General features: G+C 41.3%; 1 protein-coding gene across 1 annotated transcript in view; it reads left to right on the forward strand.

Moving 5' to 3' along the window:
* Positions 1-13,212, forward strand: part of CUNH12orf42 (chromosome unknown C12orf42 homolog) — a 97,260-nt gene that overhangs the window by 38,321 nt on the left and 45,727 nt on the right. Inside the window, 1 exon segment of the mRNA XM_037515228.2 lies at positions 8,370-8,438. Within this exon segment, the coding sequence (XP_037371125.2) occupies positions 8,370-8,438 (69 nt within the window).

Raw genomic sequence — 13,212 nt, forward strand, 5'->3', positions numbered from 1 at the left:
TTATGGGTATCAAAGTGATGTTCTTATTGAACCTTAAAAGCCATAGTGAGCCTCTCTTGTCTCCTACCTTCCCCTTGCAGCGCTATAAATCTAACTTCTGCCTGTCCCATTGTTCAGAAAAACCTAGCCATATTGTGCTGATTGCTATTAAATTAAAGCAGAAAGGGAGAGACACAAATGTAGAAGCCCATCTTACCAGCGGGGATACCACTATCTTTTATTTTGTGTTTTGGGAGGGTCAGAAAGTCAGGACAGGCATCTGACCTCTGATAACCTCTTTGGGGCTTCTGTGTGCAGTTTTGGGGGGAAGAACTTAATTAAATACAATTGAATTTCCCTGCTAACATTGCCCCTGAAAGGATTCCTTTTAGATGGCTTGGTGTTTGCTGGTGAGGAACAAACAAAGATGCTGCTTTTGTTCCTTTAAAGAAAAGTTAGCATATGTTAGTTAAGGATTTGTGATTTCTTTTGACTAGACTGGCGGGTTCCTAAAAATTCAATGAATCTTCTGAAATGGCAAACACAATAAAAGATGAAACTAAAACCGTAACTCTTCTTATTCCTGATAATTATTGTAAAGGTTGGTATCTTAAGAGTTTACTATATTATCATCAAATAAGAGTTATGATCATTGATTTTTAATTAAGTTGCTTTTATTTGGCTTCACCAAATATAACTTACCTTCCTCCTGGGTTCTCTAGCTGTCTGAGAAAGATGCCAGCAGATGTATATTTAGGGTTTTTTTTTGTTGTTGTTGTCCTTTTTGTTTTTGCTCAGAGACTGTTGCTTCAGGTGATGAAAGAATATAGGGTTTTTTTTCAATGGACAGTTTATGATGCAGATGCATTGTTGAATAAACTCATCTATAAATCATGTTTTAACAAAAGCAACAATACATCCATATGTAGGTTAAAAAAATCCATTTTTCTTATTGCTACACTTGAGCTTCTGAAATCTGTAACTGACCATGAGAAATTGAGGAATCAATCTTACAATCACGACATACAGAAAGAACAAGTTATTTTATCCAAATTTGAGTCTTCCTGCTTACTTTCAGAGGAATCAGGTTTACATCTTCTTAGATTCAAAGAATCGTTTAATCCCAGATGATTTTGTTTTCCTTGAAGAGAGGGTTAGAATTAGGAACCGATGCTTTTGAATTTAAAGTTGACTATTGTGGTGTTAAGCCTACTTCCTCACCTCCATACCCCTCCCTCTGTTTCTAAGCTTTCCCTGGTCTCTCTAATTATTTAGGGGGTGGAGGGAGTCAGCACTTGACCCTGCTGCCCAGTCTGGGACTGTCCCAGCTCTTGTTTTCCATTCATGGTTAAACTCCTAAATGTAGTGTGCTCGATGCTCATAGCTGGTGTGGACCATTCACTGTCTTTCTGGAATCTAGTTTCTGTATTCCCCTGGGCCAGGTATAGGTGTCCCAGCTGAAGTCATCAACACTGGGGTCACCACGGAAGGCACACATGTGCCCTCTGCATAAAGGCGACCGGCCAAAGGGCTTAGTGGAAATGTAGGTGCATTGGCCAAACCAAGCCCAGTTTTAGAGTTGCCTCTATCCAGAAAGGGCAAATTTTCTTTCTTTTTCTCTGAAGCTCCTATAGGGATCACTATGGGGGCTTTGTCAACAACTCCCTCAGTCCAGTCTCAGCCTTTGCTCTCTAATCTTGTTCTTCAAAATCTAGAGCTTTTAAGTGATAATGTCTGAGCAGGAGATCAGGAGGGAAACTACTGTTCTTTTAAAAGTCCAGATTTTTTGGTCAATCAAAGTCTGCCCAAGGCTTCTAAAATCTTAAATCACTACAGGATCGGGATAAATTATTTTTCTTTTTCTTTAGCAAAATACTAGTTAAGGTTAGCATCCTCATGAAAAGTGCAAGGTCCATCTTTATCTGATCCCTCTCTACCTCACCCCCCCACTGAATCCAGTCATGGTGGAATACTTACAGGGCCCCCAGGTCAGTGGAAGAACGTGGCTTACAGCTAAGCAGACTCATGGTGGTGTTGAGACTCCACCACTGGGCAATGTTGCCATTCAATTTTAGGGCTTCAGATTTATCTTCTCTAAGTTAATGATACACATAGTCGCCTCATAACAGTCCTTTGGGGGAAGATTAGGGAGCTATTGCAAGGACTGTTCTTCCAGTTGAGGCATTTTTCCCTGCTGATCCTCTCTAGGGAGACTCTTAGTACTTCAACTAGATATTATTTGCTCCTATTTCAAGATTCAGTTCAGTTGGCATCTCTTCCAAGAAATGTGTCCTGATGCCTCTACCTTGTCTAAACTTTCCTCTCCTACTCTGGACCAGGAGCCTCCGTGGCGGCTCTGCCTCCTAACATTGCACTCGTCTGCTGTGTTGTGATCAGACTCGGGGAGCGCTAGAGGGTTTTGCCTCATTTATTTTTAGATCCACGGTGCTTAATATAGTTCATGGCATATCAATAATTACTTGGAAAACGGAATTGTTTTAGACTTCAACCACTGGCACAGGGAACAAAAAGCTTTGGCTGGGAAGTGCGTATTTAAGGCTGGTGGTGACTAAATCACTTCCCATGTCTATTTCATTTCTAATGGCAACTCATTTCTCTATTGCTTAATTTTTGGTCCATTCTGCTTTCCTGGTTTCTTCCTGGGCAGGAATTGATCTGTTTCCAAGGCTTCAGTAACCTCTAGTTCTGATCTGACAGCCTCTTTATATCATCTAGTACAAGAAATCAGCTGATCAGTACCTTGTTACAAGGAAATCAACATGGCCTGGAGGCTGGTTATAAAAGCAGTCTTGGCCTCCACACTAGATCTCCACACTAAAACTGCAGTTTACCTGCTCTCCCAGGTGATTTTTTAAAAAGATTTATTTATTTATGCATATAAGAACTGGGATACAGAGGTGTTGGGGGATGGTGAGAGGATTCACAGAGACAGAGTGGGGAACAGAACAGGCAGATTGACCAAAGTACACTGCTGAAGGGAGCAGTGGGCGAGTCAGGAGAGGTCTGTTGCGCCATGTGGGTTGCTCCCTGGTCGGCCGGGGAATTGAACTCGTGCTGCAGAGGCTGCCGATTGCTTCATAGGTTGTATCTTAACCACTTGCACCACCAGGGAGGCCCTTCTAGGTGATTTTAATGAACTATGACACCTAAGTCTGCTAGATTTTTGGCAGGTGCCTTCAAGAATAGTGTAGCCTCTGGAACTCTGATATATACAAGTATTTATTCAGGAAGATTTGGGATAAGGCAACGGGATTGGGCAAAGAGAATGAAATCATACTGGCATACCAATGAGGTCTCAGTTGAAGTCAAGGAGTAATTTTCTGATCAAGAAAACCTCAATTGTAACACTCCATGTGAGATCAGAACTAGATGTGTAATCAGGAGCTGAAGCCAAAGGCGGTTTCAGGTGGTGCCTCTTGGAGAGGGGTGCAGGTGAAGGTGACTAGCCCCGGGTAAAATACGGTCAACCTGTGGGTGGGGATGGAGACTCTGATAGGAAATTTAAGGGACAGCAGAAGCCCCAGGATTGAGTGTTTATGGGATTTCAGCATTTTCCAGGATTCAGTGATTGTGGGGTCAGCCATTTCTGGCCCCATCACGCCGATCTTCCAGAAGGCTGTTGGGGGCCTCCAGAGGACTTGGAGAGGCTTCTAGCAGCCAACCTCAGAGAGAAAATCTGAGGGATTTTGCAGGTAGCCAAGCAACTGAAACTGCCTAGCTTTGCTGTGGTTATAGCCTGGAGGGGCAGGAGAAGACCCTGAGCTGGCACCTCACTGAGCTGTGTGAGTGGGGCAGTTTGTTGGAGTTGCTTGGTTGCTGCAGCTGCTGTTCCCAATGTCGCTTGTCTGGTGCTGTGCTGGCTTATCTCAGCAGCTCCGTGAGCATCTCCTGTTGTGTCTTCTACTGTCTTCCTGAGTTGGATTCTGGCCTATTGTCTGTCTGCCTCATGCTACAGGCACTCAGCGGTAGAAGATGCCATCTTAGACACCTTCTGTTTAGGACTTCAAAATACTGGACACTGCGTCGGGTGAGATAAATGGCCATTTGTGGCCTCAGTGACTCTATTTTCCCTTGTTTGTTAAATGAATCCTATTATTGTTGTTCTTTGAACCTGAGTGGTCTTGTGGGTCTTGGGGCACTCTCCTTGGCCAGTTTTAGTGCCCCTTACTGCCTGGTATCAGATGGACAATCTAAATCTTTAACAAGGTTTCAAATATGGAGAAATGAATTTTTCAGCTTTTGCTTGGAAATACGATGTTTATCTTTTTAAAGAGAGACCACAGCTTTCAAAAGTGAGGCACACACTTGGTCAAGGCAAACACATTTTTTATTTGGTAGCACTTAAATGACTTGAGTGAGGATTTCCAAAGCTATCTCCTGGTTTCCGTTTTCTGTTCCAATCACAAGGCAAAGCAAGTATTTACTTTTAGCACAGTGGCTGCCCAAGCACTTTGCAAATGTTTCCACAAAGCCAGCTGCTCTTCATAGGTCCCCCTGGGAACATTTCTCTTGGTTCCTGACACTCGAGCGCCTACCACCTCTATTTGCAAAGGCATTTGTCATACAGAATTTTTTTTTTTTTTTTTTGAAGAAGGATACTCCAGATTCCAGTTTGGAAAACTTTGTGCCTTTGCTCAGAACTTTGGGCTCCTCAGAAGACTACCATTGTAGCCCCAGGAAAGAAACAACAACCAAAACCTCAACTGCTCCTCTGTGATACCTCTTGACTAACTACTGTAGGACGGAAAATTCTGAGAAAGTTCATCTTGAAACCTTTGTTGGATTTGCAGTGTATTTTTTAGTAACATTTTTTTTTTTTACTTTTGTGTAGAGAAAATGGGGTGTAGGCCAGAGATGCAGGGGGTGAGAGTGGGGAACAGATCAGGCAGATCTGTTGAAATACACTGCTGAGGGAAGCAGCGGGCGAGACATGAGAGGTCTGCCGTGCCATGTGGGTTGCTCCCTGGTTGGGGACTGAACTCAGGCTGTAGCGATGATAGTGCTGAAACTTACCCCCTAGGCCACCAGGGATACCCCTGCATTATATATTTGAAGGTAGTTCCTGTTTATAAATGTTGTGACCACATTGAGTTTCATGTTTACTTTCTCCACAGTTCATTTTACACTTTATCTACCATCACATCCCACCCTATCCTCTATTTTTTTTTTTTTTAAGAAGGAGCTCCTGAAGTGTCTAGTGACTGCCCTTCATGCCATATGCTACATGGAATAAAAGGTTGTGGTCAAGCCCTCTTTTGGAGACTCAAGTTACCCAATCTCTGTCACTGACAATTTTGTAGCTTCTGTCCCAGGACCTGATTGTGGACTCAGTTTTTTTTCACATATAATAGGCAGTTCAAATACGTAGACTTTTGTGTACGTATGTGTGCATGTGTGCAAGTGTGTGCATGTATGTGCAGGCCTGTGTGCTCAAACAACAAAAACTTGAACTCTCCACCACATACCACCTGTTTTTACATCATTGTTGTTACAAAAGGGTGTTTTTTCCCCTTTCTTTCTTTTAATTAGCTGAGCTGTCCTATTTTCCAGAAACTTGCCTCTTCTCTCGCATATGGGCTGGACCGTGTTTCTTTTCATTAGACCTGAGCCTTGTTTGTCATGTATCCCGTACTTTTGCCTTTCTCTTTCATTTGGAAAGAAAGAGAGGTTTTTCTATTATTTTAGAGCAAAGCACCTCTGGTTTATGTGGCGACTCTTGTGGCTTTCTAAATGCACTTGATTTAGCTTTCAATGTGTAATTACTGCCAAACAAGTTAATTGCTTTATAAGTGTCCAAAATTCCCTGGTTTAATTTTGCTTTCATTTACCAACCTTCATTATACATCCACTGTTCAACATAAACACAAATGATTGTTAATGAATGCCTAATGCCATATTCATTAGAAAATCAGGTTAATGACTGGCAATGAATATCCCAGCTACTTTATTCTTCCAGGCCCCCTTTTATTTTTTGCTTGTTGATTACAATAGCTTTTTTGTTGTTTATAAAAAAAATTCTACCTGTGTTCTGGCCTTGCTTAAAAGTTTAAGATAAAGCTTTTCTAAGGAATCCGAATCCCTGCATCCCTGATTCTTCTTTTATAGTCCTTTACCCTTTAGAAAGAATCTGCTGTTAAAATGAAATGGTCAGAACATATGCGATGTCCTTGGACTGTGGGGTAACATGATGCTGTCCTGTTGGAGAGCAGACATTTCAGGACTGCCATGTGCAGAGGCGCAGGTGGTACACAGAACTTGAGGCATTGTTTGCATTGTACTCTGTGAAACACACCACCCGGTCGTTTTCACCCATAACCTGCATAACTCAGAGTAGTGATATTGAGGCATTTCCTTTCAAGTAAGAAGTGTGTCCGAGCAGCATGGTTGGGGACAGCATTCAGCATTCCATGCTGGGTACCTGGGACAAAGGCCACCTACTCAGAAGTCACCTGATCTGTGAAGGTACATGGCTGGAGTGATGGCAGGTGTCCATCTAGGAGGGCAATGGAGACACACTGTTGAGGCGGGTCTGACTCTCCACCTGGAGACTTTTTCTTTGTAAATGAGATCTCTTCTCCTTGCTGCAGACATCAGGTTGCTTTCTCAATCAAATCTGAGAGCTGGATTATGAAGATCAAGTGTGTGTGCTGATAACTGAGCAGAGATGGGGTGAAGCACAGAGTCTAGAACAAAACTTGATGCTGGCTTGTCACTGCATGGTTGTATGATCTTAAGTAGTTCCCTCGTGTCTCCAAGAGAATGTGGGTGATACAGGATTCCTTGCTCCACATACCCTCTGATTCCTTCTGGGTCTGGGAGAGTCCACTTGCATTATTTAAACCCACTGATTAAATGCACACCACGTGCCGGACACAGAGTTGATGTCATGGTGCTGTGTACGAGACTCACGTCCTAACTTTGTGGGAAAACAAATGAATGTGACCCACATGCTCCCGGCTGTACCTGGCTGGCATACAGGTGTGGCATATTTACAGTTCCACTCAATTTCAGTGCCCTGAACTCATATGGCCCCAGTTATTTCCTCCAGATTCTAGTAGTGTCACCTTTTTTCTTCCATCTGGAACCTCCTTCCATTTCTCTTGCTACTTTCCTTTAGTCTTGATCCTTTGATCTCAAAGATACCATTGCCTCGTCTTCCATTTTTGTCATTTTATTTTTTTATTTTTTGGGTGGGGAGGTCTCTTGTCTATCAGCCAAGCCTATCTCATTTATATTCCTTGGCTCTCTATATCTCTGTGCCCCTGTGTTTCTCCTTCATAACACTTAGCAACATGGAAATTGTGCCTTTATTTGTGTGATTCTTTGGCTACAGTCTCCTGCCTTCAATTCCGATCACTTTGAGGAAAGGCATGATGGGTTCCTCATTATCTGCACATATGCTTGTGGCCTGCTTATAGACATTTTGAGACTGTCTCTATCATGACAACAGGATTCCCAGGCCAAGAAATGACTGAGGCACTATTTTGGTAACTAGATCAACAAAAGATCAAGGATCTTGGGAATTTACTAAATAAAAAGCATAGACTGAAAAAGAAAAGTATGAAAATAAATTCTGCTATTAATGTGTTTTGATGTTTTAAGTAAAATCACAAGTTTCTATAATATTGTTACATCCTCAAGGGTACCTTTTCCGACTCCCCCAAATGGGTCTCTTGTATGTATCATATTTGTATCAATCAGGTGTCTGCTATGCTAATTCTGCATCACAAACAACTCCAAAGGTAGTAACTTTCAACAAGCTGCAACCCTTTCTAATGTTCATTGGTCTGTGGGTTTGGCTCTGGCGCTGATGGACTCTGTTGGGACTGGCTTAGAGTTTTGGGTTAGAAGTTCCTTCCTTAGAAACACAAGAGGACAAGTTAAACCCTTCACATTTATATAAAGTCTCTGCTCATGCCGGGTCTGCAAAAATGTCACTGGCCAAAACAAGTCACAATGAGACAAGGAAAGATAGTTTCTTTACTTCAGCTGTGTAAAGTCACATGGCAAAGGGTGTAATGTTTAATTTTATTTCCTCCTAAAATGCCGTAACATTTTCAACTTACTCTGTGTCCCCCATTCATAACATTAGCCATGGGTGAAATTTTACATTTATTTGGGCGTTTTCCAGTGCCTGCTTGTGGGATTTCTCTGGAGTCTTGAGGGCAGGACTTGTGTCTCCCTGATCTCATCCTTGCTCCTCTGGCATTTAGGACAGTATTCTGGCTACTCTCAGATAGTCAGTGAATGAATAATCATTGTTTGAACAAAATTGCTTCTGATTGGCCTAAAAATCATCTCAGGAGTGGAAATTTTTCTTTGTGAGAATGATGGAAGTGATACTAAGTGCCTTGTTTCAAATCTTTCAGAATCCCCCTCGCTATATGGCCGTTGTGAGAAGCGCAACCCTGTGGGAGAGAAACCAACCCCATGAAAATGTGAGTAAGCAAAGAGGTACTTTTAAGGACTGTGTCTACCATGTCACCTTTTGGGATTTGATTGCTTTCCATATGAGATTTGCTTCTTTGTACTTTTGACTTTATAACTGTTGAAAAATTTATTTTTTTAAAAATTTCAAAGTAAGACGAATGCTAAGGCATTTCCTATAGAATACTGGCTCTCTGAGATTCCTATTTCCCTTTTATCCTTTTCACACAGATATGTACACTGAGAAAAATCTATATCTTCCTTTGATAAGCAAGATTAGAAATCATGGTATATTAGGTATCTTTGCAGTGCGTGCCTGTGGCACCTATTTCATCTTAGTATAATCAATAAAAATAAACCACTGAATTCATGAGCAAAGGCTCATTTTGCAAGTAGTGTTCATCCTCATTGCAGTTCCCACTTGCTGGTTGCTAATCTCCTCCTGGTGAGAGCCCAGCTGAATGGTTGTCAATACCATGTACATGTGCACGGCTATAAATGATGTGCACATGGTGATCGTCGCCATGGCTGGCCGTCCAGTTGTCATGGAGCTGTGGAAGATTCCCAGGTTTACTCCCATCAAAGCTCTGGTTACAAAACAGAAAAAAAAGAACCTTTCAGCTAAGACTGAGATTTACATCCTAAAAGCTCCATTTCCTACCTGTTCATCTTGAAGGACATGGCAGTGTCCTCTGGGGACGATCCTGGCTCAGGGACACAGTCGAAATGAGAACGTCCCAAGCACTTGGGGAGGGAGTATTCTGGGGAGGGGGGATTCTGGTTTTATCTCTTATAGCTGCTACTTTTCACAATTTGTGAGCAGGATTGTTCCAAATTACTTGCTGAAAAATAGCATATGGTGACTGGAAATAGAATTGAAGAGTACAAATCAAGAGATGCAGAAAATCTCATTTTAAGATGAAAGAAAAAGGCCAACTGTGGGGAGATGGAAAATATGACGTAGTTGAAAAACATGACCTGCTTTTCTAACTGTATCGAAATAAGGCATCAGCAATATGCTCTTTTACTATTTTTCCATTTGCACTTCAGGTAATTGAGCTCTCAGGAATTTTGGCCAACTAAGGGAGTCCATGACTCCCAGCATGGGTTGTGTTAGAGAAATGGACCCCAGTGCTGTGCTTAGGTGTTACTCCTAGAATGACCTTTGCTTTGCTCTGGAAGCTCCAACACCTGCTCCAGTTTCCACTGGTCTTGTTTCCCAGTATGTGCTTCCCAGCTGGGAGCTGCCCTGCCACAACTTGGAGTCAGTCATAGTTGTTGGGCTGTCTTGGGGCCATAGGGATGAAGAGGGGCTCCATCTGCACCTGCCAATAGGCTGCATGCTAACCCTACTGTCCAGTGCTTGTTTGCCCTTTGCTGTGCCAAAGCCTTTCCCCGTAGCATGGTGGGAATGCAATTGCCAGTATTTATGGAAAAAGAATTCACTGCTCAATGGAAAGTGTGCTTTCACATGGTTCCACCTTTCAAACACGGTGACCCCTGAGCAACACAGGTTTGAACTGCCTGGGTCCACTTGTAGGCTGACTTTGACCGAGCAGAGTTTGGTGTCAAGGGTGAACTGTGTTTTCTTTTTCTTTTTTTTAAAGATTTATTTATTTATTTATACAAGCACTGGGTACAGTCAGAAGCACGGGAGGGTGAGAGAATTCACCAGAGCCAGAGTGGGGAACAGAACAGGCAGACCGACGAAGTACACTGTGCTGAGGGGAGCAGCGGGCGTGGAAGGAGAGGTCTGCGCGCCATGTGGGACCCTTGCCGGCAGCTGGGGATTGAACTGGTGCTGCAGAGGCTGTGGGCAGCTTCGCAGCCCAGTGCTCAACTGCTGCGCCCCCAGGGGAGGCCCTGTTTTATTTTTCTTAAGACTTTCTTAATAGCATTTTCTTTCTCTAGCTTACTTTATTGTAAGAATAGGCTATATAATATATATAACCTACTAAATACTTGTCAATTGATAGTTTATGTTATTGGTAAACCTTCTGCTCAACAGAAGGCTATTTGTAGTCAAGTTTTAGAGGAGTCCAAAGTTCTACATGGATTTTTGAATGTGTGAGGGTTGGTGCCCTTTACCCTAGAGTTGGTCAAGGATCAACTAGATATAGCCAAATCACTGATCATGCATTAAACAGGTACAAGACTTGTGTACCAATTGTGGTGTTTTAGCATGGGAAAGAGTCGATCATAAACAGGTTAGTGACCCTGGAATGGGTCCTCTGCACTTCAAGTGTTAAAGTGAACATTTGAAAAATGTTCCAGGAAGCAGCTGTGCCATTAATCAACAGATTAATGAATAAGCACAATGTAGAATATGCATACAATGGAATATTATTTAGCCATAAAAGGATGCCATTTTGATACATGATACAACATGTATCAACATGAAACAGGTACAACATGAAAAACTGTTGTATGGATTAAATGAGATAGTATCAAAAAGGTGACTAACCCAGGACAATGTAAACCATTATTATGGAGCTAAAATCATACTTCCATACACATCATCTAAACAAGAATAATCTGGGTGCTACAAATATTTCAAACATGGGAAAATCACCAAAAGTGTTTGAATGTCACAATGCAGAAAGAACTGTCCCATACCTTAGAGGCATCTTCATGGTGCCATTCATTCATTCTGGAAAGTATTCACAACACTATTATGGACATTGTTTTTTGCCTAGATCCTCAATGACAACTTCAAGAAATCATTTAGCTGGTAAATATTTTCTTGTCCTTAAAAGGACACCATGACAGCTATGTATGCTGTCTAAGACTTGAGAAGTTTATGTTATCGTAAGCAAAAGGCATTTATCAAACATTTACCTATATGCCAAGTGATATTCAAAGAACTGGTGTAGGGCCTCCCTAGTGGTGCAGTTGGTTCAGCACGGAACTGTGAAGCTGTCTGCAGCCTCTGCAGCGCAGGTTTGATCCTGGCTGGCCCATGAGAATCCCACATGGCGAAGCAGACCTCTCCTGTCTTGCCCACTGCACCCCTCAGCAGTGTATTATGTCAGTCTGCCTGTTCTGCTTCCCGTTCTGTCTCTGGTGAATCCTCTCACCCTCCGGTGCATCTGGCCTGTATCCCGGTTCTTGTATAAAAATAAATAAATCTTAAAAAAAACCAAAAAACCAAAAAACTGGTGTATTTCTGATACCAAAAAGGACAACTAAATATAGTGGAGAAAATTTTGGAGTTACATAGATCTGAGTTTAATCCCAGCTTTCATTCACTCATTCAACAGAATAGAAATGGTTTGAATATAAGGTGCTATGTTAAATAATGAATTACCTAATCTCCGCACTATGACTTGAAAAATTATTTAAACATTATCAAATGATTTTGTCCTTTGTCTCATGTTCAATGCCCACTTCATAAACTCTTCACAAAGGTAACCCATGTAAACTACACGGCAGTATTTAATAAATGGTTTCTTCCCACTTTCCCACAGAGGTCTTATGATTCAAGACAAGCCACAAGCTCATTAGCCCACTCACAGAACTAGGTGAAGAAAGCATTAATCCATAGGAGAATAAAGATCAGAATAATTACATAAACATCAAGTCTGGGAATTTCAGAAATCCTAGGCCCTGTAGACACAGAGTCAATACTCAAAATTATCCATCGACTGTATCTGTTGAATCAAGATTTCAAATAGTGAGCCTCGCATTTGGTAGCAGGCAACAGAGCACACTGGGGGAAAGTCATTCACAAAAATTAGAAGACCCACGTTAGGTGAAGCAATCTGGGCTGCAGGCTGTGGTTTTCTTGAGCAAAGCATGGTCTTCTCTAGCCTCAGTCTCCTCATCTGGGAAACTAGAAGAGGAGCTTCATCTTTCCTAGGTTACCAATGATTCCTGGTAAAAATACGTGTCAAAGCCTCAGGTCATCACTTTGTAGTTGGTTCACTCAGTCTGAAATTGAACTATATGCCTCTTCCTCCAGTCTTCCATTCTTTTCCAAAGATGTTTTGAAACTCTTAGCCAGGCAGACTATCACAATGGAGTTCTGTTTCATTTTTTTACCCTAAAATATAATGTATAGACTAACAAGTTAAGAAACATGTTTCACTGCAATAAAAAAAATCCCATTTTAACATCTAAAGATTAAAAATGAACCAGTCACTTCATGTTTCTAGCAAACACACTTACCATTGTGTGGGGTTGTATTGTCCCCCCTGGTAAATAGAAGTTTAAATGTCTACGCCTAGAACTGAATACCGTGTCAAATCTATTGGCACTGCATGTTTAAACACCTGCATCTCATCACCAACCCTTCATAATATTGTTAAACAATAATTACACTTATGATGAGTAATGAATCCAAATATATTCTTCCTTGAGATGTACTCCAACTTGAGTTATATGTAACCCTGAATAGAAGATGAAAACTATTCAGGTCAGACAGGATTCACACATTGACTCATTTTCCATTTACTACTCAGTTTTAAAAATGATAATCACAAACTATAACATTGTCATTTTATTAGAGTATTCTCACCCTATTTTTTGGAGGATGATTAATTTCATCATTTTTGCTTGCAAGAGTTCTAAATTTAGAATACTGGAAAGTATTTAGAACTTCTACAGTTTAGAACTTAGAACTTAGAATTTCTAACTTCTCAGATTTAAATCTAAAAAAGAATTTTACTTTGAAATTTGACCAAGTTTATTTTTTCATATAGAAATGAAAATGAAAGCTATAGATAATGCTAATCTTGACTTTAGTTATACCAATAGCATTTGTTGATGGATTTAGAGAGAATCTCT

The sequence above is a fragment of the Talpa occidentalis genome, unplaced genomic scaffold (assembly GCF_014898055.3).
Source record: "Talpa occidentalis isolate TD23 unplaced genomic scaffold, MPIMG_talOcc4v2.1 talOcc4.16, whole genome shotgun sequence".
Taxonomy (NCBI): Eukaryota; Metazoa; Chordata; class Mammalia; order Eulipotyphla; family Talpidae; genus Talpa; species Talpa occidentalis.